The sequence below is a fragment of the Cygnus olor genome, chromosome 7 (genome assembly GCF_009769625.2).
Source record: "Cygnus olor isolate bCygOlo1 chromosome 7, bCygOlo1.pri.v2, whole genome shotgun sequence".
In the NCBI taxonomy this organism is placed as follows: domain Eukaryota; kingdom Metazoa; phylum Chordata; class Aves; order Anseriformes; family Anatidae; genus Cygnus; species Cygnus olor.
The window spans coordinates 38,178,679-38,191,455 of NC_049175.1; the positions used below are offsets into that span (position 1 = coordinate 38,178,679).

Below are 12,777 nucleotides of genomic sequence, written 5' to 3' on the forward strand. Positions count from 1 at the left end.
TGTTAAGGAGCGTGACAAGAAAAAAAAAACAGATATGTCAGTTGTAATTTTTTCCACAGGCAATTGGATAGATAAGGGATATCAAGCAAGACATCATCTTACTGCCATAAGGCTTCCAGTTTAGTAAATAATGTACAGTATGCAAGTCGGTGTAATGCTGGAATTTTAAGGGATTTTTTTTCTATACTTTTTATCAAAGGTAAAGTCTATTATTTTTCTTAAATGCAGAAATGATTTGCAATTTGATATAAGAAACTAAATATATATATTGATTTTTGTTGAATTTAACAACATTCTTGGCTATGGAAATTCAGAGAAAGTGGTAATACACAAGTTTTTTGCACTTCTTTAATATGTCAGAAGACAACCGAATATATTTTAAAATTACTGTAACTGCTGAATCTATATCCTTTGAGGTAATATTTTTAGAGATAAATCTGTTTATAAATAGAAAAAGAAGAAAGCAACAGGTTAAGAAAACTCTGCAGAGTGTTTAAGAGTTCTGTAGGTGCACTTAATGAAGAAGCACCGAGTGGGTATTTTTAAATGTGAATATCACTTGTTAGCATTCATATTTAGAGCTTGTGGTAGCTTCCAGTGACCTCGGTCACATTTTGGGTCCCAATGCAGAAGCCACATCTGAGGCAGTGTTTCTTACCCAGGCGTGCCCCTTAGTACTGAGCACACCTTCCCCATAGGACTGCGGGATCAGCATCCTCCCTGTGAGGTTTCTGTTTAACTTAACAAGGGCTGCCGTAAGGGTCATGCAAGACCCATTCGAATTTGATGTGTGCCTGTGTACACGTATGTAAGGTAGGCAGCAGAGTATGCACGTCCTCAGGCTGGCCAGCACATGTGAGGAGGCAGATGTGCAAAAAGTCACACAAGCACAATTTCAGTTTTAGGGGGGAAAACCATTATACATTTATTTATTTGCCACCATGCTGACAAACATACTGTCATATCTCGTGTTGCCTCAAGGATTTTGGAGAGGAACTTTAACTTCTGTGGTGAATTTTGCTGAGAACATCCCTTTCTGGTCTTACAGGTATACCTTCTTTTTGAAATCGTAGCCTTTTTATACCAGCAGTTTTCTCTGGCATACCTGTCTGATTTTGGGTGGGTAAAAGAATTTACTTTGTCTCAAAAGGGAGAAGAGTAAAGGCTAGAGTAAAAATTAATAGCACATCTTAAAATCCATTACAATATCTCCCTTTTTTTCTGACTAAAAGTGAGAGAAAAAGGCCTCTCTAGAGGAAATAAAGAAGAAGTTATTACAGCTTTCACTTTTTGTGGAGTATGAAAAAGCTTTCTGTATGTTAAACAGTCTTGTGGACATCTGGCATGATTGGTTTTAATCTGCTGACTAAAAAGTCAGGATTAAATCTTGCTTTACACCTCTTTGTATTGCAGTCAGTAAAGTGACAGAGCTGCTCTGAAACAATGGCTCTACTTATTCCACCCAATATGCCATGTGGTAGATCACCCCCTTTTTCAGCACCACTTCTCTGAAAAGACAATGAAGCATCTGGTGGGGTTTTCCTGTGTCCAAGATATTTTTTGTCAGTAATTTCACTCAGCCGGTCTGCTTAGTTCTCCCTTGGTGCTACTTTTTGAGACAGGGTTTGCCAAACCCAGTGGCAAGAGGTCAGGAGGCCAAAGTGATGAATTTTTATGTGCCTGTTTCTTGTGTTTCTGCTCAGTCATGATTCTTTGCGCGCTGTACTGCCTCTGAAAGGGAGCCACAGTGAGCAATTTGTCCTCCTGGGCTGGAGAGAATGGGGAGGCAGATGAGTTAAAATAGCATGTATGACTTCGGACAGAGACACACACAAATGTTGTCTTATGGCAGAACAGAATACTCCTGTCACTATTCAGCGCGAGAGGTGCTTGGGAGATTTGTAGCCTGCTGGCTTTCCATCAAGTGACAAATGAATTTAACAGCACTTAAAGATACAGCGAAAAGAATGGCACTTCACTAACTAGTCCACAGCTGTTAGCTTTAAAATTATGTTGCATTAACACTTGTGAACTTGTGTTATTCCATCTCTCTCCATAATTGGGACTTCTGTATATTTCTCAGCATATTTGAATCCTGGTTTGCTTTAAGAAGAAAAAAAATCTGTGTTTCAGAATTTCATAAAATATGCTTTCTGGTTGTTTGCCCAGTCAGGCCCCCATCCCCTCTGGATGGATCATTGATCCACACAAACAGGAGGACTGTGAAAGCTGCATTTCTGGCAGTGCTTTCTGTTCTCTCAGTGGTGCTGCGCAACACCCAGTGGTGTCGAATGAGCCAGGGATCTGCATTTGTTGCTGCATTAAATCCCTCTGGATCCCCAGCCAGTGGTGTGAATATGCTCTTCCTCCAAAACCTCCTCCTTCTCTGACCAGCAGTGTCACTCTAGTTGGTCAAGGGCTGCATTCAATTTGTTCTTGGTCAGCAACTGAGTTTTGAACCCATTCAGTGAGGGTGGTGTCCTTGAGAAAATTCTGAATATCACTGCGATGCACAAACCCTTCATTCTTATACCATTGAAGCCTCACTGAAGAGGATGCAAAGCTACACTGCAGTGTGAAGAGAGACACCCTATTTCCTGCTCTCCACATTGTCTGCTTTATCCCACGACCGTTCTTTATATGTTGCCAATCCTTCTATTGTGTGCAGTATATATGTCATGCACATACTGACTCTGCCAATACATCTTAACCTTTTATGAGCGAAAACATGGTAAACCTTGGGTCCATACCTTGCACAGTATTTTACCAGAATTTCCTTCATTTATTTTATTCAAAAGGCATTTATTTTAATGTGTGAATAAGGTCTTCTGGAAATAGGGGTACTTTGTGATGTCTGAGTCTTGCTGATGACAAATAAACTTGCTGTTGGGCAGTGTGGCTCCCCAGGGACCTGCCCCAGCCCTGGCTTCTCAGCATCTTCAGAGCCCAGGTGCTGCCGCAGCCAACTGCTTGCAGGCTGCATGACAGTCATGATGGGAGAGGAGGACAATTCAGCAATCCCTTGTCGTCATTCTTAGAGCTATTTGAACGTAAAAATGGCTGGAAAGAATTATTTGAACTTACAGGCTGTTGTATTCGTATTCCATTTTCAAAAGTGAATAAAGGAGCAAATGGTGTGGAATCAGACAGGGAGCACAACCAATGAGAAGCGAATGAGATATGGCAGGGTGAAAAGAATCAAGTCAGGGAGGCTAAACAAAAAGAGAAAGGTGAAAAGTACAGTAAGGAAGTAGTACATGTGCCACATCAGCAAGGCATCACCTGATCAGCCAAGTTTTGTCTCACTTATAACGCTGTGCAGCACATCACAGTTATTAACACAGTGGATTTCAGTTTGCATTTGGAAAACATGTTCAGGTCAAAAAAAATGGATGCAGTGAACTGGGCATGATTTTTGTGTTGCATTTGCTGTACAGTAAACGCAGAGGAAGGGTGTTCTTTTCCCATAGAGAGGAAACAGCAGGGGAGCATGAACATGTCTCCTACTTCACAGTGTGTGCTCGTGGTCATTTGATGAGGTGGAGGACGGATTTCCGTCTCACATTTGTGCTTAGCCTTAGCAAGAGCACAGCCCTGAGGTGCTGACAGCCTGAGATGCACGCTCCTGCCTCATGCTGTCACTTTCATTCTCCAGGTCTCAAATTCCCTCTTCGTTTAAGGGACTGGTTATTTTTGCTGTTATGCATTATAGGAAAAAAAAAAAAGGCTTCATACTTCTCTACATTTACCACTTCATGATTAAAAATACCTTTTGTCTGGCTAATGGCATATAGATTTTAGGTAGTTTTGTAGTTTGATTTCAGAGTCACCCAACACTTCATGTTTTAAAAGTCAGCTCCAATTCTCATTTCTGAGGATAAGCTCAATAGAAGTCAAATGCAAAAATGCTGTTGAACAGTATACTCCATAGATTACATAGACGATACCCTCTGTGTAAGTCTACGTTTTTGGAAGCCAAAGGTTCACATTCTTCAGAAGCTAAGTCTAGATCTTGAGCTGTGTCACACCATTGATTTTGTACAAAATGCCCTGTATATTTAAAGGGCAAATTTATTCCAGAATTTGCTTTTTTTGGCAGTGCTTGTTTGTGGAACAGAATACTGCATGGGAGTGTTTCTGAGACACACTGCTCATTCCAAATGAGATAACATGGAAGCAGTCTCCTGTGCAGAGCACTGTGCCGCAGCTGTGGTCTGGCAGTACACGCTCTCGTCTGTCCCCAGCAGGCTGTATCAGTAAGTGTACTCTCCGGAAGGGTTAGGAAGAATAAAGCTGACAGTCTCCAGTTATTTGGAACCCTTCAATGTCCAGGTTTTCAGAAAGTGAGTCAAGAAGCACCAAAGAATTTTGCTAGATGTTGGCTTAAATTTTTGCTACTTCATGTTATTGCTCTGGGATTTAATTTCATAAGGCTGTAAGAAGCCATTAAATATGGAAGTAGTAGAAACAATAACACCATCAGCACAAACAGTGGCAAATGTTACCACTCAAAACAAAGGCAATTGCAAGGCACAGAGGAGCAGATGGGGTTCACTGGCTATTTCGATCCTAAAATGAAAAGAAATAGAAAGCTCTTAGTCTGAAAGTTAGATAAAAGCAAGCTTAGCTATAAGGAGAGAAGCTGTCTCTTATTTCATTTCTCCTGAACTCAAGGGAAGAGGGGGTTTTACATTTCTCTGCAGAAATTTACATTAGAGATCCTGTGTGCTTCATCTAAGTCTTTGCTTAACAGAAACAATGTGTACAGTCCTCTGCTTAGTCAGTTGGAGTAAAAAAAGAGTAAGCACTGTGAGGGTGTCCAACAAGTAATGTTTCAAGCAGGTATTCCTGCTTGACCAAAGCAGGAAAAAGTAATGGGAGAAAAGTAATAGAAGAATGTGTGAATAATTCCCAAGAGGTTCACAGACCATGGGACAAGACAACATATTTTCAGAAGATTTCCATAGGAACAATTGACTGTTCCAGTTCCTGTAATTATGGAAAAGTGAATCATTGTCTTTGAAAACTCCCCCATGATCCTACTCAACATCAAGGAATGATGCTAAATAACTACGAAGATGGACAGAGGAGGGAAGAGATATTTCTAGCAGACCGCTTCAAAGTTCCAGATTTTCTGGTGTTAAAGCGTTTATACAGAGTTAATGGAAGTCCTGAATGAATTTGAAACTTACTATCTTTTATTGTCTGTGTCAGGAAGTGAATTTAAACTGAGAGCTTAAATAGCAAGGAAGAATAGGGTTGGTGGGGACAGATGACACAAGACCCTTCACCTGAAAACTTCACCTTTGTTTGCAGAGTACCTTTTGTGTTCCTGACGCATGCAGGTGACAAAGAACTCAGGGCAAATTATGAACCAATGTGTAGGTGCTCAGCTGAACTCAAACTTGGAGATCACAGTCAGGAAAATAAGAGAATCCAAAAAGATAGAACCTGACCAGAAGGAATCAGGTAGAGAAAACTAGAAGCTAATTACCATGCAGGTGAATACATGTGATGGAAAAGAAGTTCTATCCTGATTTTTGCATTTCTAGAGATACACCTGACTGAAAAACCACAAGAAAAAGAAAAGAAATAAAAAGAAAAAAGAAAAGGAAAAAAAAAAGAAAAACGATAAATAAATAAAGGTTCATTTAACACCAGTATTGAAAAAAATAGTTACAAAATGAGGGATGACTGTTACATTTGCAAAACTGTTCAGGACAGAGCACCACAAAGTGTATAACGAAGGTCTCTTTTCCAGTTTGAAAAAATTGAGTGGTAGAAGATGCCACAGGGAAAAAATCAGGAGTGTGAGAAACTATTATTTCTTAATCTTTCTCTTTGGACATACGTAGGTGAGCAAGTAGTAATCAAGGTCCTGTATTTGAAAAAATATATATATTAAATCGGCATGTACAAAATAACAGCTGGCTGAATAAACTACTTAATTTCAGACTAAAACAATGTTTAGGATAGTTACATAGCCAAAAATCAGGTAAATCAGATTTAAAATCAAAGGTTTATAAATTAAGCACAGTGTCTAAGTGGCTGAGTTGGATTATGCTGAGTATCTAATAAACCGGCTCAATTTTACTGCTGCTAAACATGTAACAAATGCCAAGAGGGATTTCTTTCAAGTGCCATCAGAAGCATATATTCCAAGTGAACAAGATGCTAGTAGGCAGCCCTTACCAGCAATCTAGTAGTCTTGTCTCCAGGGACAGAGCTGTACTAGCATATTCTTTCCAAGAAAGTAAGGTTCGGCCTTTGACACTTTCTTCAGGATCTGTAATCTCAGCAAATCTTAGCAGCATAGGCTTTTGAGCTTAATTCAGATTCTTTTCTGATGAAGAGAATTAAAAAGAGAGGCGTCGTTGCAACCTGCTGTTGGCACGGAGGAGAGCTGCAGGGGCAGATCTGACGCCTCGGGGGACCGGCAGTCCCAGCCCTCCCGCCGCTCGCTCCCACACCGTCCCGCAGCAGCCCAGGGTCATTTGGGGCTGTCAGTGGGCAGCAGAGTGCTGCTGGGACCCTGCCCCGCTGCCTCCCATGCAAATGTAGATACAAGTCTTACCCTCTACAGCCAAAGATAAGTCCGTAAGAGCCGGGTATTGTTTTCATGAGTAATAAAGCAGGCAATGGCAAGAGCGCGTCACCCTACAGAGCAGGCAGTTACATCTAAAGCTGGACAGAGGTTGTGCATTAAACCGAGGTGTCTCAGTCTGCTCAGCGTGGTGGTACCTTAAAAACAAATGGAAATGGTTTTGCATTGCTTAGTGTTACACTTTGATAACATTGTCATGAATGATCTAAGGTTTTGCACAAGAAAATGCATTTAATAATGAACTTCAGACAGCTAATTTGAAACTGAGCCCAAGGAAATGCAAGTTGTTCCCAGCAGGGATCATTTGTTTTAGGGACGGAGGAGAACTTTGGAAGCATGAAGGTAGGGTCTTAGTGCTGAGAATCTTTTGTCACAGACACTACCCAAAGAGGTATTTAAAACCAAAATACCCCTGTGCAAATCAACATAGGGGTCCTACAGTGGAGACCAGAGTCCTACGGTAGGTCTTGAGCAGCTTCTGGGCCAAGCTTTCACAGGTGGTAGAATTGGGGCTGCTGTAAATTGCCATTGAAGTTAGAACAGTCCTGAAACAAGTACAAGCAGCAGTGTGGTGTAATTTGCATTGACTTACCATCAGAGGATGTATTGTATACATGCTACATAAGAAACATACCAAGGAAAGATGGGAGTGGTGCAGCAAGCCTTTGTTCTCCATCCCACCCAGTCCTCCACCATGCCTGCTCCCCTGGACATGAGCTCCCTCCTCTTCGAATATTCAAAAAGAATGTAATTTTTCATATCGATACTTAATGTCACATCTCATTAACACTTTTTCATATTTCTTCTTCATTCAGCTGATGTTTATCTCACTGCTGAGTTAAATTCCTGCTCCTGGAAGCTTATCAGTATAAAGAGCACAGATACTTCAAGACATTATTGCTATCTCTATATAGTTAACATTAACACAAGTTAAACTATAATCGAAGGGATATTTTTTTCATGTTTAAAAAAAAAAAGTGTCTCTCCTTTCAGGTGGGTTTTTATCACCTTACACTGGGGAAATTAGCTCTATGATTTTCCTAACTACTTGCAGAAGCTGTGTGGGTGAATACCACTGCACAGTTGTGAAAAATCAGCTAAAATGAGTCTGCATTTCAATGGCAGTTTAAAAAATATGGTGTTAGTTGTCCTGTAGCTAAATGCACGTCTTTTACTGACTCAGTTACATCTAACTTCATTTTCTCACTTGCAAATTTTATTTCTCTTACACCATGTGATTTGGTGAATTTAATATTTGTACACTCCTAATACCCAGAAAAATATATCAACCCCTCCTAAAGTGAGGAGGAGCCCCAACAAGACAGATGTTCCTGTTATTCCCAAAGTAGCAAGTCTTTTACTTCGCTAATTGTTTCAAATACAATTTGCATCCAGTTAATAATAAAAAACCATTTGATTATCCTAATTTAATAAGTGTCAGGTTGATTTTGGTTTTTGAGCAGCATTTCAGAGGAAGTATTTCACTTTCATAATTAGATGGTACATGTTCCTCTGTCTTTTCCATCTTGCCAGAATACACAGAGTATCTAACTGGAATAAAATTAAATAGCTTAAATTTAATTGATTTGGTTGCTCATGTGTTCAAGACTTTGCTTCAACTGGCTTATTTTAGCAGTCTTCAGACTCTCTCATGTTCATTTTAGCAAGAAATACTTCTGCTTCAACCCATGTGGCTTACTAGAAATTGCAATTGCAATCAGTGCTGAACTTTGTCATCATAAAGTAACAATGAATATATTATTTTCTTTTTGTTTAGATTTCAAAGTAATAATAAGTTGTAAAAAGATTTTTCAAACCACTGGGAAAAATAATACACAACTCTAGATTCAATAGACAGAGGCAACTGTAAAGTTTTAATCACTGTGTTCTTGGATGCCCTATTTTTTTCAAAACAATTTTGTTGACGTAATTGCAAGCATACAATAGTTCAGCTCACACATGAAGAGGTGGACTCAAGTCTAAAGAATGCTCAGAAAGTGGATGTGCAGGATGAAAAAGCTGCAATTTTCAACGGAGCACTACTAACAGTAAACAGTAGCATAGTTCACAGCAGTTCAGAGTGTCTCCATACACGTGCAATATAAAATGCAATTATATAATATACAATGTATTACATAATATTGTATGTATATGTAATACAATTTTGTTTTAATATCTTTACCCCTTTTAAATAGAAGTATGCAGAAATACAGTCTAAAACATTTTAATGTGTATATAGTGGAGCAGATCTGTTTTGAAGGCTGCATTTATACTGTAAATTAGAGGGCTTTCAATATCTAAAGACTGCAGAGTTTAGAAGAAATTCTAGATTTGTCACTGTCAATATTAAATACTTTCTACATAATACTACATTTTTATTATGTTCCAAGGCAATTATCAGAAAAGTTATTCCTATGTTTTACAATTCACTACACATAAATTATTGTAAAGCATTATTAAAAAGATACTTTGAAGCATCTGCCTGCATAGGCAGTACATGTGAAAACTGTAATAAGACATGTCTGTGTTTGCTAAGCAAAGGCTGAATGCTGAATTCTCTCTGAGCTCTGAATTCAGTTCTGCTGCAAAGGTTTTAGCCAAATTTTGTTTCAAAAAAAAAAATTGTAAAAAAAAGATAACTTGGGTAGAAGAGTTTTGACATCTAATTCCCATATTCTAACTTTGCAAAAGAGTACTTTTGAGGGAGTACCTAAAAAGAAACAGTGTGTTTTCATAGCATTTTAATTTTCTTTACCAGCAACAAAAAATCCCTTCATAAGTAGACTTGTCTAAAAAGGCACATGTTCCCGAAAGTTTTCTGCTTGGGTGACTACGACTTTGTAGAAATTGAAAGGAGGAGGAAAAAAGGAATGCTCCAGCTTGTATAAGAAATGAACCTTTGCCCAATCACTTTTTGTCTGTGAATAAGGTAACTTTTTGTGTGTGTGAAATTTGAAAGCAATAAGGTATGTGGGTCCTTTCTCTTTATTGGTTCTCAAGAGTCGATCGCGTTGTGGTTTTTTTTTTTTTTCTTTTAGAGTAGGCCTGAAGTAGTGAGATAAAGCAGCTCAGAAAAAAAAATGTTCTCAAGCAGATGCCTTTAAGAGACAGAAATCATGAATTTCTTGAATTGCAACCACTCCGGGGGTGGCTACAATGACTTTTTGACAGTGACAGTAACTCTGCCTTGTCTTTTCGAGCCCTTCTTTGGCCCATTCACTCTGGAAAGCTGCTTAAGCGCACTTAAGCGCATTAGCATTTGGATGCTAGGGGACCGTATTGACCCTCATTTGGAAAGTTTAAATGAGTGAAAGATGGAGCGATTTGTTAGGGCTTTAGAAACCAGCTTTAGAGAGCGGCGAGTTTTCCGCTTTGGTTTGTTCGGGTGCTTGTTCTAATCTGGTGCGCTTTTTAAAGGCGACCAGACTGATTTGTGACACATGAGCCCAAAGCGCTATTTTTTGGGGTTTGACCCGATTAGCTAATCTGTGCTTTGAATTTCAATAGCGGTATCGGAGGGAGTGCACATTGGGAATGGCTTGCTCGTGGATTACCTCATCGGGAATTGCCTGCAGACGCAGATGGCAAAACGATAATTACGTGTAGAAACAGACAAAACGTGTCCAAAGCTAAACTGGAGATGAGAGAGAGAAGTGATGAGGTCTGTCCTCGAAGCAAGGGACAGCAGCAGCATGCTCCCCAGCAGCTTGGTGTGCCTCTCCGCTGCCCTCCCAGCCACAGCGGGTCAAGCGAGCTCCTGCCAGCACCTTCACTCTCTCCTCCAAAGCCATTTGGAAAACACCTCAAAATTCTGCTATGCAGATGAAGCTTTCAAAGAGCAGCCCACATCTGTGTTCATGTGACCAACAACTTGTCCTCCAGTGAAAGCTGTGACTCCACATGCACCTGTGGCCCTGTTTGGGCCTTGGTTGTGCCAGGTTTTTGGGGATAAAACTCGGAGGTAGATGTTTGTAATCCGTAGACGTGGTGCTGCTTATTTGGGGAAGAAACAATCAAGAAAAGTCTGTCAGGCAAGGGCATAATCTCTTCAGTAAAATGGGGATTCGGCACCTGTTCAGTTCACAGACATGAAGAAAAAGATGAGATTTGTATTTCGCTTTTACAGAATCACACTCAAGTTATTATCCTTTAAAAATGGAATTGCTCGGTTTTTCACTTTTTGTTTGTACTGTGGCAACACACAGAGGCCTTTATCAAGGGTCATTTTAATGCCTTTTTGTCAAATTGAAAGAAAAAGTTTTTGGACAGATAATTCCCACTCTAGCACTGATAACCTCAGCTGAGTTTTGGATTATTTGGAAGCAGGTGGACTTTTTTTTAAAAACATGCTTGGCATCTCCTTCACAAGAAATTCAGAATGGGGAAATGAGAAGTAAGCTGTAGTTTCATGATATTGTGTCTGATCGATACTGCACTTCTAATAATGAATCCCAATATATGTTGTTATATTTTTGAAGGAAAGAAGCCTGTGGTCAGATGTGAAATTCCCCATTACCAAAGGAAATACTTATTTTATAAGGGAATAATATCATGCAAAATGACAAACTGTTGTCTGGCCATTAAGAAAGGGAAGAGAACACGTGGAGCAGGGAAATCACCTCTTTCCCCATTCTTAAGTGAATTCTTGTCCTTGAGCAAGCTCTTTATTCAGATGGATATTCTTTACCAAACCTTATCCAAGGCTGTGCACAGATGCTAGCTGCCATAGGTGGCTAGACTAAATCAAGGAAAACTGAACAGCTTCCCATGTATGAGAGCCCATCTTGGCCATTTTCTCTCTGCCTTGGAGTAATAATAAGCTTTCTACAATGCCCCTTTCGGCCTTTTGCTTTGTGGCTTCCAGCAGCCCAGGCAGATGGGTTGGAGCAGCATCAAACACCGTCCAGTAGGTTTGCCCATGTTGGATAACTGCAGGGCACTTTGTGAAGCCTGCTACCCCAAAGTGGAGACATAGCCTGTCTGCATTATAAGCATTTATCATAGTTAAAGTTAGCTAAAAGTACAGGTTCAGTGTATTTAAAGTATGATTTTAGGTTAAATACATGCTTAACGGCTTTGCTGAGGGCTTCAGACTTTCACCTCTTACAATGTAGCAGAGCAAGCCCTTTAAACAACAAGTTCTGTATTCCTCTGTAGGTCAGCCTTCCCTACTGTTAAAACTGGACCACAACTAGGCTAATATCTAATGAATCAAGGCCTGACTCTTCCTTTGAAATTCATACCTTGAGCCCAATGAAGTGTTGATTTATAATACATTTTAGACACCCAATCATCAAAATATCTAGAGATGTGTTGTTGTCTTTTATTTAAAAGAATGGTGTATGAGCAATTTGCTATCATGAATTGACTTTGAAACTTAATGTCAGATCATTAAGTATTGCTGGGATTTTCAAATTATACATGGGGCATTAATTCACAAGGCAGAAGTTTTGGCAAATGAGTTAAGCTGCAAGACTCTAGTGCCAAAGTACTTATCAGCTTTTTAAAATGTGGTACATAAATAAGTAGTGCTGTAGAGTCATTAGCTGTAGGAAGTGGCTTTTGTGAATGTTTACAATAATGTGTGATACAGTGTCAGACCTATGAAAGAACCTGTGTGCATGGCAATAAGTTAAATGAACATTTGCTTTATTTGATTGATACTTTCTTAATATTGTCTGTTTCTCTCCAAACAGTAATTTAGTGTATTATTTTAAATCCATCATGAGAGGAAGTCACTTAAATAAGCAATGCTTTGTATTTTGACCTACAGCAAATCATACTTTCAGATGTCATTGGATCAGCACTTGAAGACACAAAGATTGATCAAGTTCAATAAAATGTGGTCTCATCTTTTGTTTAAACGTGTTTTCTTTTCTCCCTTTGTGTTTTTTATTAGACACTATGTGCGAAGGCTACAATGCAGACTATCCGGGCAGCTGACACAAATGAAGTAGTCAAGCTAATATTTCGTGAATCTGATAATGACAGAAAGGTAAACAACTTAATGCCCTCTGTACCCCCTGTGTAAATAGAAACTCTGTTTAACGTTCACTTTCTTTTCTACAAAGAATGAATATAGTTGTTTCAAACTGATAATTTAAAGGGAGGGGTGGGATATAGATTGTCACACCTAATGCGCAGTTAATTGGATTTTTCTAACTGATTGCCAG

General features: G+C 39.4%; 1 protein-coding gene across 3 annotated transcripts in view; it reads left to right on the forward strand.

Moving 5' to 3' along the window:
* The window catches only part of INPP5A (inositol polyphosphate-5-phosphatase A), a 249,702-nt gene that overhangs the window by 196,103 nt on the left and 40,822 nt on the right, over positions 1-12,777 (forward strand). For all 3 annotated transcript variants that reach the window (XM_040564164.1, XM_040564163.1, XM_040564165.1), the window contains exon 10: positions 12,504-12,599. In XM_040564164.1, the coding sequence (XP_040420098.1) occupies positions 12,504-12,599 (96 nt within the window). The remainder of the gene's footprint in view (positions 1-12,503; positions 12,600-12,777) is intronic.